The sequence below is a fragment of the Scleropages formosus genome, chromosome 1 (genome assembly GCF_900964775.1).
Source record: "Scleropages formosus chromosome 1, fSclFor1.1, whole genome shotgun sequence".
NCBI classification, from domain to species: domain Eukaryota; kingdom Metazoa; phylum Chordata; class Actinopteri; order Osteoglossiformes; family Osteoglossidae; genus Scleropages; species Scleropages formosus.
In genome coordinates this window covers 42,121,888-42,142,263 of record NC_041806.1, presented here as the reverse complement: position 1 = coordinate 42,142,263, position 20,376 = coordinate 42,121,888, and the positions used below count along the sequence as shown (strand labels likewise).

The 20,376-nt window shown below is 51.7% G+C and overlaps 1 protein-coding gene across 1 annotated transcript in view; it reads left to right on the top strand.

Annotated features, from left to right (window-relative positions):
* Positions 1 to 20,371, top strand: part of bach2b (BTB and CNC homology 1, basic leucine zipper transcription factor 2b) — a 62,871-nt gene extending 42,500 nt beyond the window's left edge. The window contains exons 2-5 of the mRNA XM_029253267.1: positions 1,452 to 1,706; positions 9,699 to 11,195; positions 18,188 to 18,394; positions 19,886 to 20,371. Coding sequence (XP_029109100.1) covers positions 1,452 to 1,706; positions 9,699 to 11,195; positions 18,188 to 18,394; positions 19,886 to 20,368 — 2,442 coding nt within the window. The 3' untranslated portion in view covers positions 20,369 to 20,371. The remainder of the gene's footprint in view (positions 1 to 1,451; positions 1,707 to 9,698; positions 11,196 to 18,187; positions 18,395 to 19,885) is intronic.
* Positions 20,372 to 20,376: the final 5 nt, after the last annotated feature.

The following is a 20,376-nucleotide window of genomic DNA, read 5'->3' as shown; positions in this document are numbered from 1 at the left end:
ATTATCAATTACATTATGTTTCATTATGCAGTTTCCTTAATTGGCAGAAGCCTTCATCCATAGCAATTTACAGTTTGTTATTTTTAGACTTTCCATTTATACGTCTGGGTATTTGGTAAAGTTAGCACTTGTTCAAAGGTCCAACTGCAGTTCTTTTCCTAAGCTTGGAAAGCGTGCGGTCATGCGCCGCTTAACGACATTTCGCTTAACGATTGACCGCATATACGACGGTGGTCCCATAAGATCATAATGGAGCTGAAAAATTCTTATTGGCTACCGACGTCGTAGCGCAACGTGTTACTCGCGTATTCGTGGCGGTGCTGCCAGTCGTTTGTATAAAAGCATAGCACGTAGTTATGTTCGGTACATAATACTTTATAATGATAATAAACACCTGTGTTACTGGTTTATTTATTTACTCTTTTTTTCTAATTATTTTAGAGTGTACTCTTTCTACTTATAAAAAAAAGTTTACTGTAAAACACTATGCTGTGTTACGCAGGCAGCAGTGTCATAAATCTCGTGTTTACCGTGTCTCTTGACTGCATGGAGGCTATACCATCTGGATTTGTATAAGCGCACTCTACGATGTTCGCGCAACAACGAAATCACCCAACGACACATTTCTCAGAACGTATCCCCGTCATTAAGCAATGCATATCTCTACATTTTCACCCTAAGTCAAGTTCCTTGCATCACCTCCCTTTCATATGTATCTATCTGACCAGGAAAGCTGTTAACACAGAAATAGGTGGTTTCAAAAATGTGAGGATAACTGCAGGTGACTCAATTGCTCCATAGTTATTCATGACATTTTTATATTTAATTTTCACGTATTCGCATGGCTCGCACTCTGATCGCCAAGTGATCCGGATTTAATTGCGCTTGTCATTTACGGGGAGATCTTGCCCTTTTGATCGTGCTGGCGTGATCTGAGAAGCAAGTACTGAGATAAAATTCATTAGAACCATATGTCAGATTGATATATTTAGCACTTGCATAAATTACACAAGGGTGTGAGGGTGTCAGAGCCTGGGTGAGAGAGACAAAGGTGTGCATCCATCTTCCAAACACGCACACGGAAAAATGCGATACTGTCGCCTTCACCATGATGAGCTCTCATCTCGCAGATGTCACGGCGTTTCACTTTCTTTGTCTTTTCTCTGCGCTCAGCATTTTGACTCTCGGAGCTCTTTGCAATGAGATTCGGGAGCCGGACAGCTGTGTTTTTTGCTCCACTGGTTCGGTTTGCTAGGGATCCTGCATACTCCTCCACGTTACAGCTGAAGGAAGGGTGTGTGTTGTTTACTCAGTGAAGACAAAAAGGAGGGAAAATAAGAGAGGGCCGTGGCCCGCGTGTTGACTCGTTGTTTGGTAGGCCGCGGTCTCGTGACAGAGATGTTGGGATGCCTCCAGCTTGAAGTAACCCGTGTCCCTCTTCTTGTCCGCAGGGCGTGAGCGGAATGTCCGTGGATGAGAAGCCGGAGGCCCCCATGTACGTGTATGAGTCGACGGTCCACTGCGCCAACGTGCTCCTGTGCCTGAACGACCAGCGCAAGCAGGACCTCCTGTGCGACGTAACGGTGCTGGTGGAGGGGAAGGAGTTCCGCGCGCACCGTGCTGTGCTGGCCGCCTGCAGCGAGTACTTCCTGCAAGTGCTGGTGGGCCAGGCCGACAATGAGCTGGTGGTCAGCTTGCCCGAGGAGGTAGGTCACCCATGCCTCTTCAGATGCCAATACGTGACACACCTGGGTGCGATGGACCCACTTTTCACTAAAACACATGCGTAGGCATAGAAATGGGTTCAAGGAGTAATTTTTGAAGGATGGGGTTAATCAGTAGTATTACTGGAATAATTATAATCAGCATTTTTGGAATAAATGCATCCCAGCTTCTGTACCCTTGAATCTTTAATGTTCTTGAAGAATAATCTTAGCGCTGAAGTCTGCTGAACAAACAGTCCGTATCAAATGACAAGCAAAATGAGCTGCAGGAAATGTTTCCACTTGTCATGTAAGACTTACATATGCGGAGAGCAATAGAAGTTACAAGCGCTGCAAAGAGCGTGAGCATAAAGATGTAGACACAGCCGGAGGAGGTGGGTGGGAAGACATATGGAGAAGCCCATGGCCACATTTCGGCAAACTTGGTCACAGATGAGGGGGCTGCTCACGAGAGGCATAGACACCCATGGATTGAATACATTATTTAAATGTTTGCTAGGACAGCAGGTAGTGTTGTAATTAGAGCTGTCATTTTGCAACCAGGAGGTCTAGGGTTCAAATCTCAGCTCCTGCAATAGTACGCTGATCAGGGTACTTATCCTGAGTGGATGCAGTAGGAATACCCTGCTGTATAAATTAGTAAATCATTCTAAGTAGCTTTGTGTAGGTGGCTTTGGCCAAAAGCATTAGCAGATAAATGTTTTCATGAGCATTTGTCCATGTGGCAGATGCTTTTCTCCGAAGTGTCATACAGCTCAGAGTAAATAAAAGTGAATTTCATCAACAGACAGGGCAAACACACGATTGTTAAAGCATAACTCTTTCGTACTGCCCTTCTCCTCATACGTAATAAATTCCACAGTACCTACAGAAGTGGAATGAGTAGCAAAAAACAGTCGGTTCTAGTATAACGCTTCTTTTAATTACACAATATCGATGTAACATGATGAGTAAATACAGGAACACGGTTTATTTAATAGATTTTCACGAGTGCGGTTTGGAAATAGCGTGATGCCCAGTGTACATAACAGCAAATTCCAACCTTCGCTTTTCCTCAAAGGGAAACAGTCTGAAACTGTATATTCTTGCATTATTTTCATGCGCTCTAGTTGACTGGTTCCATTTTACTGTTCCCAGGAGCTCTACCTCAGGTCATTTTTGCCAACAGCCGTTTTGCTCTATAAAAAGTCCTCTTGTCACGGTGGTACCGACTTCTTATTTTCCGAGTGGGACTGAGCTGTCAGTACTTAATACTTATGTATTTATTTGCACACATTTACACTTGTTTGTGTGATGTTTGTTTATTTCATTGTTGTATATACAGTACCTGCTGAAGTCTCATGCAGTTTCCCTTGGGATTTACGTTTCACTTCCATTTAAATTTCTTTGCAAGATGATCTTTATGGTAGGGTTTGCACTATTTTGGGTGTAAGTGATGATTGCTGTATTTTTAGTGCTCTGTCCCAGAACCGTTTTTCCAGCGTAAACAATTGTTTTTTCTACACAAAGTAGCATAAATAATGATTAATAGGAACGCAGCAATCATGTTATGGCCCAAGTGACTGCACGTAACAGACGGCAAAAGACTAACTCAAGAAGCTGTTCGGAGCTCAGGAGAGCATGCTTTTGATTCTGGACCCCTTGCAGGTTTAAAAAAAATTAAACATAAAATTTGCAAAGTATGCTTTATGTCAGAAATTAGCAAAGTGCCTGTTATTGCAGTAATGCAGACTAGCAGTATGCTCTAATTATCCAGTTTTAGTAAACGGTACAAGCAGTATATTGATTCGCTTACTACAAGTCTGTGACGTCAAATGTAAGAAAAATAATTTTATAATTTCTCCAGACTTATGCTGGAGTTCTTCACGTCACAGTTTATGCAAAAGTTGCCGTTTGTCGCTAATGTAAGCATTAAGTGTCTCATGGCCTACCCGTGTAATGTTTTCCTCCTACCGTAAGCGCCATGGTTCACGGCGGGCCGTGATTTTCGTGCTTCCAGTGGGGGGAACGTAATTGTGTTTCGTTCACGGAGCGGAAAGCGGAGAGTTGCGAAACTCACCAGTGAAACCTGGCACGCTCGCAGTCGCCAATTAGCACCTCTCGCGCAACAGCGCTAAGTAGCGTTTGCCTCCGTGATTGACGCCATCCCAGTCATCACCCACTCGAAAAGCTCTCGATTTCCTGCCGCGCTTACCGCGTACGCGCGCCTGCCTGTCTTTGTGTCCCGATGTGATCGCAGGTACTTTTTCTGAAGGCGTTTGATGTTTATGGTGTCCCGAAGAAAGCTACAAAACTGGAGCGCGGTGGAGCGTAACAGGAACATCGTTGCAAGAACTGTTGCTGTAGACGTTTTCTTCTTCGAAGGACACCACTCTTCCTAATCTGCGTAAAAAGCCTCCTTTGAAGACGCTTGCATTTGCTCCCTTAGCAAAATGACGCATTCGACGATCGTTCTTCTCGCACACAGACGGTTACCCAAGGGATAGGCTAGCCGTACGCAGAAGAATCAGTTTGGTTCCGTTTTCCTCATCAGTTATTTACAAATACTGAAATATTTCAGGTGTGAGTGGAGGGGTTATTTTTTTTTTTATTTAGTAGAGCAACGAGTATGAGTACAGAGTAGTTAAAAAGCTGGCAGAAGGAAGCAGGTGGACTTGTGAAAGAATAACGAGCGTATCAATACAGGCCAAGAGCGGATATCTCTGGTACTGAGCCGGAGGTTTGCAGCGGGGAGGGGGTAGTGCTTTCTGTCTGCCGGTGTGGAGCTGAAATTACTCACTGGGTGCCGTGAGGTGTTGTCTCCCAGCAGAGAGGGACATAATTTAATGATGTCATCACTCAAGTGGTTAGGTGCCTTGTCACTTTTTGCTTTTTAGTGGTTGTAAATAAGCCAGGATGGGGCTTGCGCCGGCGCTGTGTTGCTATGTTGCTGGCTGTTGTACCGTGAGGCTCGCTGTGATGCCCGCTCTGTTGGTTTACGGTTGCTCCTAAAAAGCGGGAACGCCATTGTTACTAAACAATGCGGGGGTCACACTTGTCTTTTTGCGCTGCCTCTTCTCTCCGGACCCTTGAGGAACAGTTGGGCTGGAATGAGAAGTTGGACCGAACGGGTCATTTCAGTGTTTTTTCCAGCTCGTGAATCGGACCGTGCCCTTTCCTTGAAGTGCCATCCAATCAGGCGACCCGGACGCTCTCAAGCCTTTAGAATCGGGGTGATGACATCGTGCCTGCCGGTTCTGTGAGGGAGCAGGTTATCCGCGACGGCTTTGCTGATCGCATCGTGTAAAAACGAGCAAAGCGGTGCTTGTTTTCTAGTTTCTCACATTCCTTAAAAAATGCATTTCTGCTCCAAAGAGCAAGTGGGAGAACAATTCCTTTACGTTTAAAATACACCCACACGGAATTGCAGCGCAGCTCTTTTTGAAGGCGCATGGGGTCCAATGATTCAAAGGGTGCCGTGGAGCTGTTGTGTTCCTGCTCAACAAGGAAGCATGTTTTATTACTGAGATTTCTGACGGGTGCCAGTTGAAACGGCGCCTCCTGCTCCGAGCGAGGAGCCTTTGCTGCGTCGCTGACAGAGGGATGCTGCGAGCTGCTCTCACCATGATGATGAAACCGCGTGCAAGCACTCCATCTCACTGACTCAGAGCGCGGCTGCATGCCGGAGGGATGCCGGTGACCTACTTGTGCCACTCTCCTCCTCGGCGACGGGTCACGGGCATGCGTTTGTACTCACCGGGCGACGGCTCTGTCCAGGCAAGCACGTTTCCCTGGCTCACCCTACGTACGCAGTAACTGCTGTGGAGGAACCAGAAGAGCTTTCCTGTTCACTGCTGGTCCCTGGTTCTCTTTGCGAAGCAGGAGGAGCCATGCTTTTGATGCAGAGCTACTGGCCGGCAGGCGGACCTCGGACCACCTCTGCTTGTCGAAAGTAACTTCAGAGGCGCGGAAGGCCTTACCTCACATCCTTTGTGACACGAAACTGATGAGCTGTCTTCCATTTGTCACGTCGCCCCCTCGGTCACAAAATTTGCAGAAGAGAAAACCGTGGGAAAGCGAAGGGTTTCGCAGGATCTCATTGTTCATAACTGCACACGTTTCCTCCACAGTCCACGTGTTTTCCCTGGGAGGTCAGATTGGTCGCAGGGCCTCAGGTTGCAGGGGAGATGAGGTTGCAGACATTGGGCAGCCGCCTGCACGTGTTGGAGGCAGTACTTGGACACGGCACCAATGCCAGACAAAAGTATCAGACTGTTACACGTTTACAGCTTGTTAGGCAAATGGTCGCAGCCGGTCACACGCTCTTATTGCACCCGGTGGTGGTACGGAAGCAGTTCATCGTAAAGATACCCTTACAGCTCCTCGGCTCTCATCTGCCAGCAGCAGGAGGTGAATCAATTCCTCAAGCTTTGACAGTCCTCTTACGGACCTTTGCGTTAAGAGCAGCTCTTTCTAGTACACGTATCCCACAAATCCAGTGTGATCCCATAGTGTGCATCACCTGACCAGCACTGTAAAGGCACCTGCTCTAAACCCTCCCCAGCAGAAAGGGGTGGGATCTCAAACAAGGCACTGTAGGGAAGAAAGAGTGAATCAACATGGAATACCATCATCTCTATCTCAGCTCGGCAGTACCGGACTTTTTTACTGCTTGGCATGTGGTTATGGGAAGTAAAATAGAAATAAACGTCAAGCCATGCGAGGGTGTTGTTGAGGTTGGCTACTAAAATTTTTTGTAAAAATTGGCTGCTATACTTTTGTGCGTATGCTTTTTAGTGCTATGCGACATGGTGAAACAGAATTCAAAACGGCTGTAATTTACGTGCAAGTTTGGCCGCGTCACCGCTTTGTGGGCGGCAGGTGGCTGGAGTCACTCTCGGAGGAGCCAGGTTCAGATCCAACCTCCTGCTGCAGTACCCTCGAGCAAAGTGCTTAAATTCACCGGTAGCTTAAATTGCTCCAGTAAAAATTGTCCACTTGTGTAAATGGGTAAATCAGTGCAAGCAGCTCAACATCGGCCGTCGCCTTGGAGAAAAGCGTCAGTTTAAATAAATGTAAATGTGTGCTGAGTGCCAGCTGCCTCTGCTCAGTTAAAATGTCCTCAAAAGTGCTGAACGTTGCATCAGTGGCGTGTCACTCCCCGAATTTGAGAGTGCATGTTAGTCAGCACCGCAGCGCAGCGGCACCGTATCTTTCATGCGCGGGGGAACAAAAAAAAAAAAAAAAAAAAAAACGGCATTGTCACACACGCTGCCGCCCTCATTGAAATGCATGACATGCAGGAATTTCCTGCAGCATATTTGAATTAATTAGCCGTTCCTGCCACAAGGAGGCAAGAGGCCACTGTAAGAGCAGAGGGTCTTTGCGGACGGGGGGGGGGGGAGATAGCATTGGAGCGCACGGTTGCCCGGGGACTTGGCAGGATTCCCGGCAGCGCGGTGCGAATTGTCAGGATCTGCAATGTGTTATTCGTACAGTTTCCTGCGCCGTAACAGTATCGGCGCTCCAGATACGGAACAGCGCCAGCCTAAGTCCAGAAGCTGCGCATTAGCATAAAATGGCCCAGATCTGTCACTTTGATTAATTTGTCTCTTTGTCCTCACTTCATATAGTAAGTGCCATTAACAGCAGAATCCTCTCATGTGCTGCAGCCCATCGGCTAATGACTTGAATTGAAGCTTGATATTCTACCTCGCTTCTCTTTTTTTCTTTTTTTCTTTTTTTCTTTTTCCCGCTGTGCTCCTTTCATTTGATACACTGCTCTGGTATGGATTTTTGTGTGTGTGCGCGCGTGCGCGTGGGTGTGTGTGTTTCTCTGTGTGTTTCGCCTCCATTTCCCTGCTTCCAGCCTTCATTAGGGCTCCCAGTTGTAACAGTAGAGTAATCACATATGGTGCAGGGTACACATGGAGACGTGCCCCTGCAGGCGGCGGCTGCTGATGCAAGCTGAAAATAGATCCAGCGTGCGCTCAGCACTTTTCCCCCCACCCCACACCCCCTACGCCACCTTCTCTGTTTGTTGGCCATGGAGCTTCGTTCCAGCTACACCGCGGAGCGTGGTTCGCCTCGCTGCCTGTGGCTCTCGGCGGAGTCTCGTTCGGTCAGAATCGGGTCCGCATCCCCGATGCGCTGCGCGGTGCCGAGGACAATGGCCACCCGTCCGCAGCAGCCAAGTAAGCAGAGGGATTGGGAAGTGACAGAAGAGCTTATAAGCTGCGCAGTGCTCTCTCAGAGCCTCCCCTGCACGCGCACACACACACACACACACCTCCCATCCCCCACACAAAGAATGAGATGCTTCTCCACAGCAACAAGGTCCTGGCACTGGCGCGATATCTTCAGAGCAGCACTTGAGCGAGCAGGTCTGGGGGAGGGGTGAAAAGAGGGTCCGCTGCTCACCTGGGGACCGTGTTGCCTCCGTACCGCAGGGGGGGATCTCGACATCTGGAGGCAGCGAGCGGAATGTCGTCGTACCAGGTGCTCTCGCTCCGAATGCTTCCTTGCTTGTGAGCTGGAGAAAGGCGACTTGATCCTGCATGTTTGTGTGTCTACCATCTACGCAAGTGTTGGGTGCAAGCAAGACACTAAGCCTTACGGTTTCTCAGTCCACACAGTGTAGAGAGAAGGTAGCACTTTTCTCTTGCACTCTTTTATTCCGCAGTGAATTGCTCGTTTCTACTCGATAAAACGCTGCTTTATGGCACACTGTTGAAATTGGATTGAAAAAACTCAGTAGGATCCTTATCCATGCGATGAAGAGTAGAAAGTCGATCAGCAAATTTTCAATTGTAAATACAACACGCATGTTTACTAACTATGAGTGCTTAATATATCCCGCTGTCCTCACATGCCCTATTTATTTGGTTCATTTTCTAAAAAACAGGTCAGGTCTGGCCTTTTTGGTTGCATCTGGATGTACGCACTTGCCAGTTATTATTTCTACGTAAAAACTCTACAGAAAATTGTGCGTTTTTTTTTTTTTTCCCCCTTCTTTTGGCGGAAGGAAAAATCCTTTTCTACTAGCAGGTAGCCTGGTGTGGAGGCCTTGAAGAAGACAGTATCACAATGAGCAAAATCCCCTGTGTGCTGTTGCTTCCAGCGCAAGATACACGCAGCAGGCAGCGCCGCACTGTCCCAGCTCATTAGAAAGACATCATTACTCGTGTTCTATAAGTCTAAAAAGCAAAGGCTACCTCACCGAGTCATGCACGGCGCTCTTTTCGTCAAAGGAACGCCGCCTCCCCGCCTTATCTCTGACACGCTAATAAAGGGTTGGCGTCTCAGGTGCACGTTGCACTTTTCTTGACGCTCTTCATTCCGTCACCTCTCTTACTTCCTTTTACCGGCAAGGCTCCTGCGGGAAAACCAGTCGTACTAATTGCAGTGGAGCAGAGCCGAGGAGCGGCTCGTCCGCACGGGCCTTGAGCATGGGTCTCCAGGGCGGGACATTGACAAGCCTTTTTCGTACTCATCTCTGCAGCCAAACATGACGCCTTTAGACAGCTGGTTATGGTTGCAGCCTCAAGAGTTTACACAGTTATCCAGCATTATCCTGTAAACGGAAGGCTTCCCTCTATTGTCACGGTTCCGCGGTGAGGATCGTCTGGGGTCCTGTTAACCGGTGGACTGGAGAAGCACCTCACCTTAGACAGGTGGCTTCAGGTGACCCAGAACATCCTCGACAGCGAGGTGCACTATTTAGAGAGCGTCCAACTCGGGCAGCTACGCAGCACATTGGGGTGTTTATCGTGCCTGGGAGAGGGCTGGATACAAGCCCGGCACCAGAAAACACCGCTGGCCTCATGTGCCGCTGTGCGGGACATCCAGTGCTGACCCAATGAAAGATTAACTGGTACTTTACAGTGTTTGTCCATGGCCATTAGAGCTGTCAGATTGTCTAAGCACAGCCCAAGAGTCGCAAACAAAAGCAGTGCTGATGGTAATGCTGTCAATTTCCCCGTTTTTTTTTTGCAGGTCACTGCCAGGGGATTCGCCCCATTGTTGCAGTTTGCCTACACGGCTAAGCTGCTGCTCAGCAGAGAAAACATCCAGGAGGTCATCCGTTGTGCCGAATTCCTGCGCATGCACAACCTTGAGGACTCGTGCTTCCGCTTCCTGGAGGCGCAACTGCGCAGCGAGGAGGACGGCCTGCTGCTCCGTCACAAGGGAGCGCCGCCCCCACCGCAGGACGGTGACCACTCTGAAGGAGAGGCCACTCCAGAAGAGATGGTTCAGTTTGAGGCCAACAGGGTGGTGACCAGGCCACACAGCGCGAGCCTTAACTCCACCCGGCGGCTGGACGAGGAGAGGCTCGCCATGCCTATGCCCGGCGACTACTCTGACGGCCGGCTGGGCTTTGACAAGCAGGTCGCCTCGGACATGCCTCGCTTTCCCAAGTACAGGAAGTATCAGAGCTACAACAAGCACAATAACAACAACTCCTCACACAGCAGTACCTCAGGTTTTCCAAGCACATTCAAGGAGAGCGGTGGTGGCGGCAGCGGCAGCTGCAGTGCTGTCCTGGGAGCGCCTCGACCGGCAGTGGTCCACATCAAAGACGAGCCGTGCACAGAGGAGGAGGAAGACCAAGATGCCTCTGGCCGGGATGGCGTGGCTGAGATGGAGCTGGACGGGGACGACGCCCTCAGATCACTGCCCTGCCTGCAGTCCTCCATCAGGAAGGGCGCTGGCTTGGCAGGGCAGCTCGGTGTCCCCGAGTATGGCAGCAGCCTTGGCTGCCCCCTTGACAAAGGAAGCACTCAGGGTGACCACAAGAAGGACTACGGGCACTTTGGCGCAGAGCTAGGGCTGCCCACGGCAGCCTCCCCCCAGGAAGTCGATGGCTTCTCAGCCAGCCTCTCCTGGAAGTCAACCCCCTGCGATGGGGTTTGCAGGCCGGAGGAGCTGGACCGACGGAGCGTAATTTTTTCCTCCGGGGCATGCGATCGCTTGGGAGCCCCTGCTCACTCCTACCCCAGGGGTAACTCCATGGAGAAGGAGCTGCCCGAGCACCAGCCAAAGAGCCTGTGTGCTGGCGCCAGCCAGTCCCTTCCCACCCCCCAGACGTACTCCCCCAGTGCTGGGGCCCCGGATGCTGCGTCGCACTGCCGCTCGCGCCCCAACACAAGCTGCCCCGTGCCAATCAAGGTGTGCCCCCGCTCCCCACCTTCAGAGACCCGTACCCGCACCTCTAGCTCCTGCTCCTCGTACTCCTATGCCGAAGATGGGAGCGGTGGCTCCCCTTGCAGCCTTCCCCAGTTTGAGTTGTCCTCTTCACCCTGCTCGGGTGCGACGCGCTGCCTGGCGACGGATCAGCAAGAGCCGGGTGCCATGGGGGCGGACGCCGTGCTCGGCCGGGTGAGGCCCAAGATCAAGTGCGAGCAGCCATACGGCACAAACTCCAGCGACGAGTCTGGGTCTCTGTCGGAAGGAGACAGCGAGTCCTGCCATGTCCAAGACCAGGGGGCAGAGGTGAGCTCCTATAAAATGCTTTAACCTGGGGGTCTTCATTGCGGCCACCGGTTAGAATAGAATTTAAAATACCATACTAGCATAACAATTTACAACATGTCGACAGCATGCAAGTACCACTGTAACATTATCTGCCTTTAATGAAATTAATGAGCTACGCTTGTGCTCGTGTTGGCTGTACGCTCAGCGTGCAGACACTGCAGCAGAGTGAAGGGTGCGTGTTGTTGAGGTCCTTGTGCCAGTACACCGCCTTGCCCCGGAGGACTGCCTGTCTCTCCTAATGGGAGGGCAACACAAGGCTAAGCTTCTCACTCACTGCCGGCTTCCCAGAGGATCCGCCGGCGGCCGCCACCGCGGCGACTTGCGCAAAACGGGGCCCGTTTCCCATGCACATAAGCTGAAAATTTCATTTCACCGGGGTATGTGCGCAGGCATGTGCGAGTAATATGTTTGATAAACGGATGTTTAACATGATGCAGCGCGTCACACTGGCTTCCGGTATTACCAGTGACCCTGTGCAGCCTTCCCGGTGATCGTGGTAAAAACGGTGCAGCGCGCTCACTCGGCTGGGATGTGCGATCCAGCAGCTTCTCTGGTACCCACCTGCTCTGCTCCCCGTCACTCAAATCCTTTGTTTACTTCACTGCGATGAGTGGAGAGAGAAGGATAGAGATGCTCTGGACTGGCCGGACGCAGGCCTTAAGCACTCTGCTGGAGTCCGTTTCTTATGTGTTCCCTGTACATATTTCATTGAGGCCCAGGTGCAGCTCTCAATTTCCATATCATGCCACTGCTCTGATGGAATTAGCTTTTTAACAAGAGGGAGAGAATAATTCCCAGCTTCCAATTAAGGGCATTAATTTGCAAGGGAGGTAAAGCGGTCTGTTTCTGGTGGGGGGGGGGGGTGAGGTGGTGGGTAGGCCTGGGAGAACGAAGCGAGAGTGAGGGAGACCGGTGTGTTGCCATGGCGATCGTGTTCTCGGAACAGGCGGCCCCCAGTAGCTGGTACGAACGGCGTGTCGGAACGGAGCCTTTCGCAGCGGCGTCTCGTCGTTCCACGCGATCAGAGCAGCCGGATAAACAGCGCCACGATATAATGTGTAATTACTGCCTCTGTCGCATCTGCCTCGCCTCCTGATTTATGGGCCTTTCGAATGACTGCTGAGATCACTGGCTGTGAATGATGTGGATTTGATCGGCAGCCCTGGAAACCTAGTTGTTCCACCATTCCCTTTATCTTTCACGTGCGCGTCGCGTTAACGCGAGCGCCGGAACTGCTCCTTTCGGCCGAGTCGACGGCTATATCTCGTGCTGACCCGGCCCAAGCGTGCCCCTCCGTTTATTTTACACCCAGCGGCAGCTGCGATGAGACATACTATGAACAACGTTGTCTTACTGTTCCTCCCAGAGTCCCGGTCTATCATCCTGACTTCTCGCAAGGCATGGAAACCGGGTCCGAAGTCCGTTTGGTTCCGTCCTGCCATTCCCAGGGCCCCAGGTTCGCAAGCCCCACCCCACCCCATCCCACCCCATCCCATCCCATCCACCACTGCCCTCTCCCGCCAGTGACTTGTGCAAATAAACAGTGCTGGGGAGTAGTGTTTATAGGGCCTCTGTGCTCGCAGAGAGAGCGTCAAGCTGAGCTCATAAAGCCTCCTGGTAAAAATAGCAGCAGCGCAGAAGTGGAAACAATGAATTCTGGTGTGGAAGGAAGTTGTAAAGCTGTAGGCTGAAACGGCACTGGTGGGAGCCGTTCGGGGTTCGCGGAGTCAGGCCGGGTCCGCAAGCTCCTGCGCGTTTACGCTTTGAGTACTGCAGCCGTGTACGTTGATTTATTCAGTTAGCCAACATACATTTATTGTTCGCTCATGTTATCGGCAAGGGGGTTGACAGCACTAGCTGTACTATGCTAAACTGTGCAACTCGTCTATTCTGCAGAGCAACGCACACTCAAGGCCACTTAGAGTCAACAGTTGAAAGACATTTATTCATTTAGCTCATGCTTTTCTCCAAAGTGACTCACAATTTTAAGGTCACAATTATTACATGCTTATAACCATTTACACACCTGGGTAACTTTTACTGGAGCAATTTAGGGTAAGGATCTTGTTCAAGGGTACTACAACCAGAGGTGGAGATCAAACCTGCGACCTTTGGGGCCAACGGCAGTAGCTCTAACCACTACGCTACCAGCTACAGACCATGCACACGGAGTCCACACGGAATGAGCCAGATTCAAACTCAAATCGAATCAAATCAAGCTTTATTGTCACATCATCGTCAACATAACATGTAGAGAAGAGTGAAAATCTTTAGCGCAGCTCCAGAAAATGCAGTATCGAGAGTACGTCATAAGTTACTCCCACCTGAACCCAGAGCCCAGGAATCGTGAAGCACCACCGCTACCCGTTTAACTGTGCCCTTCCTGTGTGTTGTACGTTGGTTAAGTAGGGTACGCTTGTTTGAGCGCATCCCTTTATATTCGCCGTTCCACAACCGAGAGCGAACGCAGTTTGCGTTGTGATGCAGTGTAAAATGGGCTTTGAACCCTGCGCTCGGTTTCCAGTCGAAACGTGCGCTTCCGAGGGTTAGGCGATCGTGGTTATCCCACATTTCAAAGCCACAACCGTCTGCAGGCCTTGGCCGAGACCGCTACGAAAGCGAGCCCCATCTCGCGATCCAGCAGCTGAGAAAAGGGGGAAGAGGACCACTGTGTGGTCGTGTTACACCAGCTATATCTGGTGTGAGGCCCATCTGAAGAACCGCCACACACATCTGCTCCTGCCCTGGTTGCCTTACGCAGCAGTTTTTTTGCAGCGGGCCGTTCCTCGGTGCGTACGAAACGTTAACCTCTTCGTGAGCGCGCCGCTCACGCAGGAAGCGCGCAGCCACCAGCGCCAGTTGCGTTTCCCTGCTGGTGTCCTACGCTACGCGCCGCTCGTTCTCGCTATGAACGGTTTGTGGTCTCGATGGTATTGGCAGGAGCTCTATTGATGAATGGCAAGTAAAACCGCACTTGCTCGGCTTCTCATTCTTGCTGCAATAGAGACGGGATTATAGCGGAAGGGCCTCTTTCTAGGAAAGATAATGAGCGAGGGCTCCTCTTCATCGCAGGCATCGCCCGAGCACCGCTTGACGCTCCCACGCCCAAACCAGCACCTTGCTTCAGCTTCGTAATGGTGCAGGCTGCTTTAATTTGGGGCGGCATGGTGGCACAGAAAGTAGCACTGCTGTCTCACAGCGCCTGTGTGGTGCAAGAGGACGTGGGTTTGATCCCTCCTCAGTCTGTGTGGAGTTTGCACGGTCTCCCCGTGTCTGCATGGGTTTCCCCCAGGTGCTCTGGTTTCCTCCCACAGTCTAAGACATGCTGTTTAGGTTCCCCCATAGTGTGTGTGTGACAGAGAGTGTGTGTGTTCCACTGATGTATGGATGAGTGACCCAGTGTAAGTAGTGTATCTAGCAGTGTAAGTTACCCTGGTGAATAAGGTATGTGGACTGATGATGCTACATAGAGTTCATTGGAAGTCACTTTGGAGAAAAGCATCTGCTAAATGTAAACATGTTTGTCTGATCAGTTGGCCAGCATGGAACCTGTGGGGCCCCCTCAATGCTCACATCCTGGATCCAAGGTGAACTTTATGGTCCAGAAGTGGAGGACACTTCCAACATTGTCACCCTGGTCAGAGATGGGCACTTTCAATCACAACCCCCAATATTTTTATGAAATACACATCCTGTGTGTGTGCGCGCTGTGGAGAAGCTACCTCTGTGCTTGGGAACGCTATCAATGTTATGTCATAGCACATGAGGCTCTTTGCCTTGCGGTTAAATGTGCTTTGTGCTCTGTTTCATCTACGCTGCGAATTAGAGTGAATTTATGAAGCAGGGTTCACCGTGGAGCTAAGGGCGTTGGGATCCGGCGTGGCGGAGCAACCGTGCCCACGCCGTCATTCCTCGCAGGAGCCTCAGCCGTTTCTGCTGCGCGCGCGGCAGGACCGCACCGCACCGCACCGCATAAGCACGGACACCGGTGCCCGCTGTGGAGGAGGACGCGGCTTCCACTCCGGGAGAGCTTTATTTAGCACCGTGCCACGGTTGTCATAGCAGCGGTAGTAGTTCAAGTACTAAGCGCAATAGTTGTTAGGGCAGGAGACGATGAACTAGTTCAGCAGATGGTAGGCGGCGTAGTGGTTAGAGCTGTTGCTTTGCGGTCGAAAGACCCGGGTGCAAATCCCTGCTCCTGCTCTTGTACCCTTGATTAAGGGACTTGCCTGAATTGGCACGATAAGAACAATCTGATATATGAATGGGTGAAGACTAAATACATCGAAGTGCACAAATGTAGCATTGTAAATCACCTCGCAGAAAGGCGTGAGATAAATAAAAAAAAATCGCAATTGAAGTAGTGGTCGTGGTCACTGCTGTAGTGTAAAGAAGTCCCTTGAGGGCAAGTACATTGTTAAAACGGGTCGGCCGTCCCATGATGCATCTTGCAGATGCCAACAGTGTGTGTGGTGGGCTTCAGTTTGGGGAACTGCGGATGGGTTGGCCGTGATGAAGACCCCCCCTCTGCGGTTTTGAGTGCGTAGACGGTTGCCCCAGGGGTCCACGCAGGTGTGTACTCTATCTGTCCCAATTACCCAGCTGCCCCAGCTTCTCAAACCCTTGGTCAGGTGGTAGACACCGCTTAGACGGAAGCTCCTGACGAGCCCCACTTTTCTTTCTGGATCTAAATAAAGGGCACGAGCAAGGGAGGGGCAGCCAAATGCAGGAATCCAGAAGAAAGTGTGAGTTTACCGCTCTTTGTCACCGTGACCCCCTGCAGCACGGGGTCTCCTGGCGGAGGTGCTAAATATAGACTCTTCTCCGGAAAGGGAAACTGGCGAGGTCACAGCAGACAGGGTGCGACCCGCCTTATCTCTCCTGACACCTTCACGCTCTGGAGAGCTGGTCGCTGTAGCGATCCTCGCTACCTCAGGCCAGACACCGAGTACATGGCTGGCTGCGGGTTCAATGTGCGCATTTGCATGCGCTTGGGTCATACAAGAGCCACGGACTCTCTGAGGAGGGGGTGATGTGAGCGTGTACCCTGGCTTCAGACTGCTGCTCCGATGCCTCTCGCCACAGCCGGTCACACGGTATCGAAGCACGCCGGGTTCTGGGCTCCCGTCTCACTCCTCACCCAATGTCTACCGCTCCTTCGGGACGCTTTATCCCGCTGGCCGTAGCCGTAAATCCCGAGGGGTCGCAGCGTAGTGCCGATTGAAGGATGGAGCCGTGACTCCGGGGCAGCCGTCTGCCCGGCAAAGCGAAGGAACCTCAGCGAACCTGACCTCCAACGACCGCATGGCATCCGCAGCAGGCCAGCGCAACCTCCAAACCCAGTTCCCCTTCGTCCCCCTCGCTACGTTTTCACCTCTGATTATTCCGGATCATTTGGGGCGTGGTGCGTGTCCTGTGTGAGATATGTGCTGTGGCACTTCTTCACACCGTTAAACATCCTTCTCCAGATCAGCGCTGCGTGCTGAGGATGGCAACGGATCCTCCCTGTTCCGCTGCGCCGGCTAATGGGGCTCTCTGGGTGTTAGCGCCGAAAGGACGGCCTTCTGCTGGGTTTCTCACCGAGGCGATGACGGCTCCTCCGGCGGGGGGCCAACTCGGTCCCAGATCAGCAGGAGGAACGCATGGCTGGGGGAGGGAGAACATCCCCATCTCCTCCCACCGCTGCTCCTCTTTGTTCCTGCTACGCGGAGACGGCCGCGGGACTCAGCCGTGTGGTCTCTGGGCTGCCTTCCTCTGCTCTTTGTTGTTCCTCTTCCGTGTCAGCCCAGCCGACAAAGGTCTGGTCCCCTGATGAATGCGGGAATCACCAGGGTGTGTGTGTGTGTGTGTGTGTGTGTGTGTGTGTGAGTAACCACCTGGAGGGACAAGTGGAAAGTGCGAGATGGAGATAAGAAAATCACCGCGCATTTTTCACATTTGGCCTGTTTGTGCGCATGCAACAATTAGAACGCTTTTAATTGCTCTTTTAAGGCCCCTTTTGTTTATTTACTCATAATTAATCTTATGATCTTCTAGTCAGTTGTTTATTCTTGTTTCTTGCACCTCTCCTTGGGCTGTGATATTAAACCGCTTTTTTGTACGTGCACACACACGCATGCATGCGCACACGCGCGAACGCACGGCGAACTCCCCAGCAGGTTCACGCCGAGTCGCGCGCCACGGGTGGTCCTGTGACGGGAATTAAGAATCGCCCCTCGGCCTCTCGCGTCCATCGGTTCCCAAGCGCTGAGGGGAGGTGGGGAGACGCTGAGCTCTTCTTTCGGATCTGCTCTGTCACCTTAAGCCCACGCTGCTGCTCTGTGCGCACAGAGGTCTGGTAGCTGGAGAGCAAAGCCCTTCTCAAAGTGTGAGTCATCAGCTCACCTTGCAGCACATTCAGGGCCTCTGGTGAGCTGTGCAGGGGCGCCACCTTGTGGCCCTCAGTGGTACTTCTCGCACAGAGCTTGTTTTCTTCTGCTCTGGTGGTGTTTCTTGTAGATCCACATGTGCTTGTGTCTCAAATGTATGTTTTTAAAGATTTTTTCAGCTTTCTCACTTTTAGTCAATGTATCATTTTCCAAATCTAGTATTTCAGCTTGTGCGTGGGTTAAAAAGTCTCCGTAACCTGATTCTTATTTACGTTCATTGATTTAGCTGACGCCGGTTTTCACCAAATCAGCTTATAACATAAAGCTACTTACAACTATTTATACAACTGGCTAATTTTACTGGAGTAGTTTAGGGTAAGTATGTTGCTCAAAGCTACTACAGCTGGAGGGGGGATTTGAACCCGCAACCTTTGAGCCCTAAGGCAGCAGCTCCAACTCCTACGCTACCAGCTGTCTCTTTTTCTCCTGCACGTTTATGGAGCAGATGGGCGATCGGGACGGGAGCGTGCGATCGGAGGTGTCCGAAAGAGGCCGTTTCTCAAAGTGCGTCTTTCCGAACAGGTGAAACTTCCCTTCCCTGTCGATCAAATCACAAATCTTCCACGTAACGACTTCCAAATGATGGTGAAGATGCACAAGCTGACCTCGGAGCAGCTCGAGTTCATCCACGACGTGCGGCGCCGGAGCAAGAACCGCATCGCCGCGCAGCGCTGCCGCAAACGCAAGCTGGACTGCATCCTCAACCTGGAGTGCGAGATACGCAAGCTGGTACGTCACACACTCGCGCACAAACTCACAGGAACATTGCAGTCCCCCTGTAGCACCCTTGATCAGGTTATTTACCCTGAATTGCTTCAGTAACATTACCCAGCCCTGTAAATGGATAAAGAATAGCCGGTAGCTTAGTGTACAAAGTTCACATTGTCAGCCACCCTGGACAGTTAAAATGCTGTTAACAATAAAATAATAAAACTGTACAAAGACATACCCCCCTCACGGAGCCATGCATGCACACATTCCCTCGAGTGTCATCATTTGGTCTCTCTGTCACACTTTCCAGCACGCACTGTCCCTCCCGTTCACACAGACTCTCATTTTCTCTGTCTCACACACATTCATAAGGCTGCATGAGCATGGAAAGTTGGGCAAAGAGGAGATGGTGCAATGGTAACTCAGACACACACATCATCTGAACCACTTGTCCCATACGGGGGTCGCGGGGGGCCGGAGCCTACCCGGCAATAACAGGGCGTAAGGGTAGAGGGGGAGGGGACACACCCAGGACGGGACGCCAGTCCATCACAAGGCACCCCAAGCGGGATTCGAACCCCAGACCCACCGGGGAGCAGGACCCAGTCCAACCCACTACGCCACTGCACCCTCCTTTGTGATGGTAACTCAATATTGACAAAACAATGTATTCGCCTTTAGAGAAAAGAGAAAATGGTGAGTGAATTATCTCCTTAGGTTGTGTAAGTGTTGTACCAAGGGTCATGAGGTGAGAGTCTCAATCATCAGAGCTTATGGATCATCCAGTACAGCGAAGTGCTGGAGTCGTGCCCCGGAAGCCAAGGCTTTAACCACTGTGTAACCACGGCGAAGGTGTGCACAGGGATCAGGCCCATATGAAACCACATATACATGGTGTGGCCCCCTCTGTTTCCAGCCATGGCAACGGCTCTGCGTGGGACCCCACGCTGTTTCCACCGGGAGGCGTGGCTCCCCCTGTTCCCCGGGGCCTTTGATGCAAATCATCACTGCATAGCATGCAACCGCAGCGCAGACGTGCGTGCGTTTGATGTCACTCAGAATCCCTGATTATGATCTCGCAGTCCTTTATCTGAGAGCGCCCCCGGGTTGCGAGGCGCGGGCAGTGGAAACTGTCTGAAAGGTCACCGGCAGCAGCCCTGCACCTTGGCCCTAAATAGCCCTAAGTACTTTGCGCAGACATGAACACGTGGGCAGCCTGGACTTCATTCTGCAGCACTGTGGGCAGGACGTGACACGGTGCTTAAGGCTACCGACTTGTATAGGGTCCTTTATGAAGTTAATTGCAATTTCTGCAGCACAGTGTCCAAACAGGGATTCAGCAGCTCTGAGGGAGCGCACGCGAGCAATCCAGAGTGCCGTAATACTAGGTAGTAAAGCAGGAGGTGGGGTTCAAACCCAGGTCTTTCAGATTGCAAGGGAGCAGCTGTAACTAACTGTGCCACCTCGCTATAATAATGATGTGCCCCCCCCCCCCCCCCCCCCCCCCAGGTGTGTGAGAAAGAGAAGCTTTTGACGGAGAGGAGCAAGTTAGAGGCCTGCATGGGCGAGCTGTGGGAGAACTTCTCCTGCCTGTCCCAGGAGGTGTGCCGGGAGGTACAGCTGAGCCCGGAACAGGTGCAGTCGCTGCATCGCTACTGCCCGGTGCTGCGGCCCGCCGAGACCGCACCCGTGCCCGCCCCCTCCGCCAGCATCGACCTCACCTCGACCTCCGATTCGCCCACCCCAGAGCCCCGTTTCCTCAACTCCCCCCGCCCCTCTGACGGCGAGCCTGGCTCCGCCCGGTGGCTGGCGGGCAACGGGGCCGACGCCCCGGGAGGCGCGGCGCCGGCTGCCGAGGGCCGGGACCCGGGCGTATTCATGGAGTCCGGGCTGAAGTTTGAACAGGGCAGCCAGACGGTCACGGTGGACTTCTGCCAGGAAATGACTGATAAGTGTACCACTGACGAACAGCCCAGGAAGGAGTATTCCTAGTAACCGTG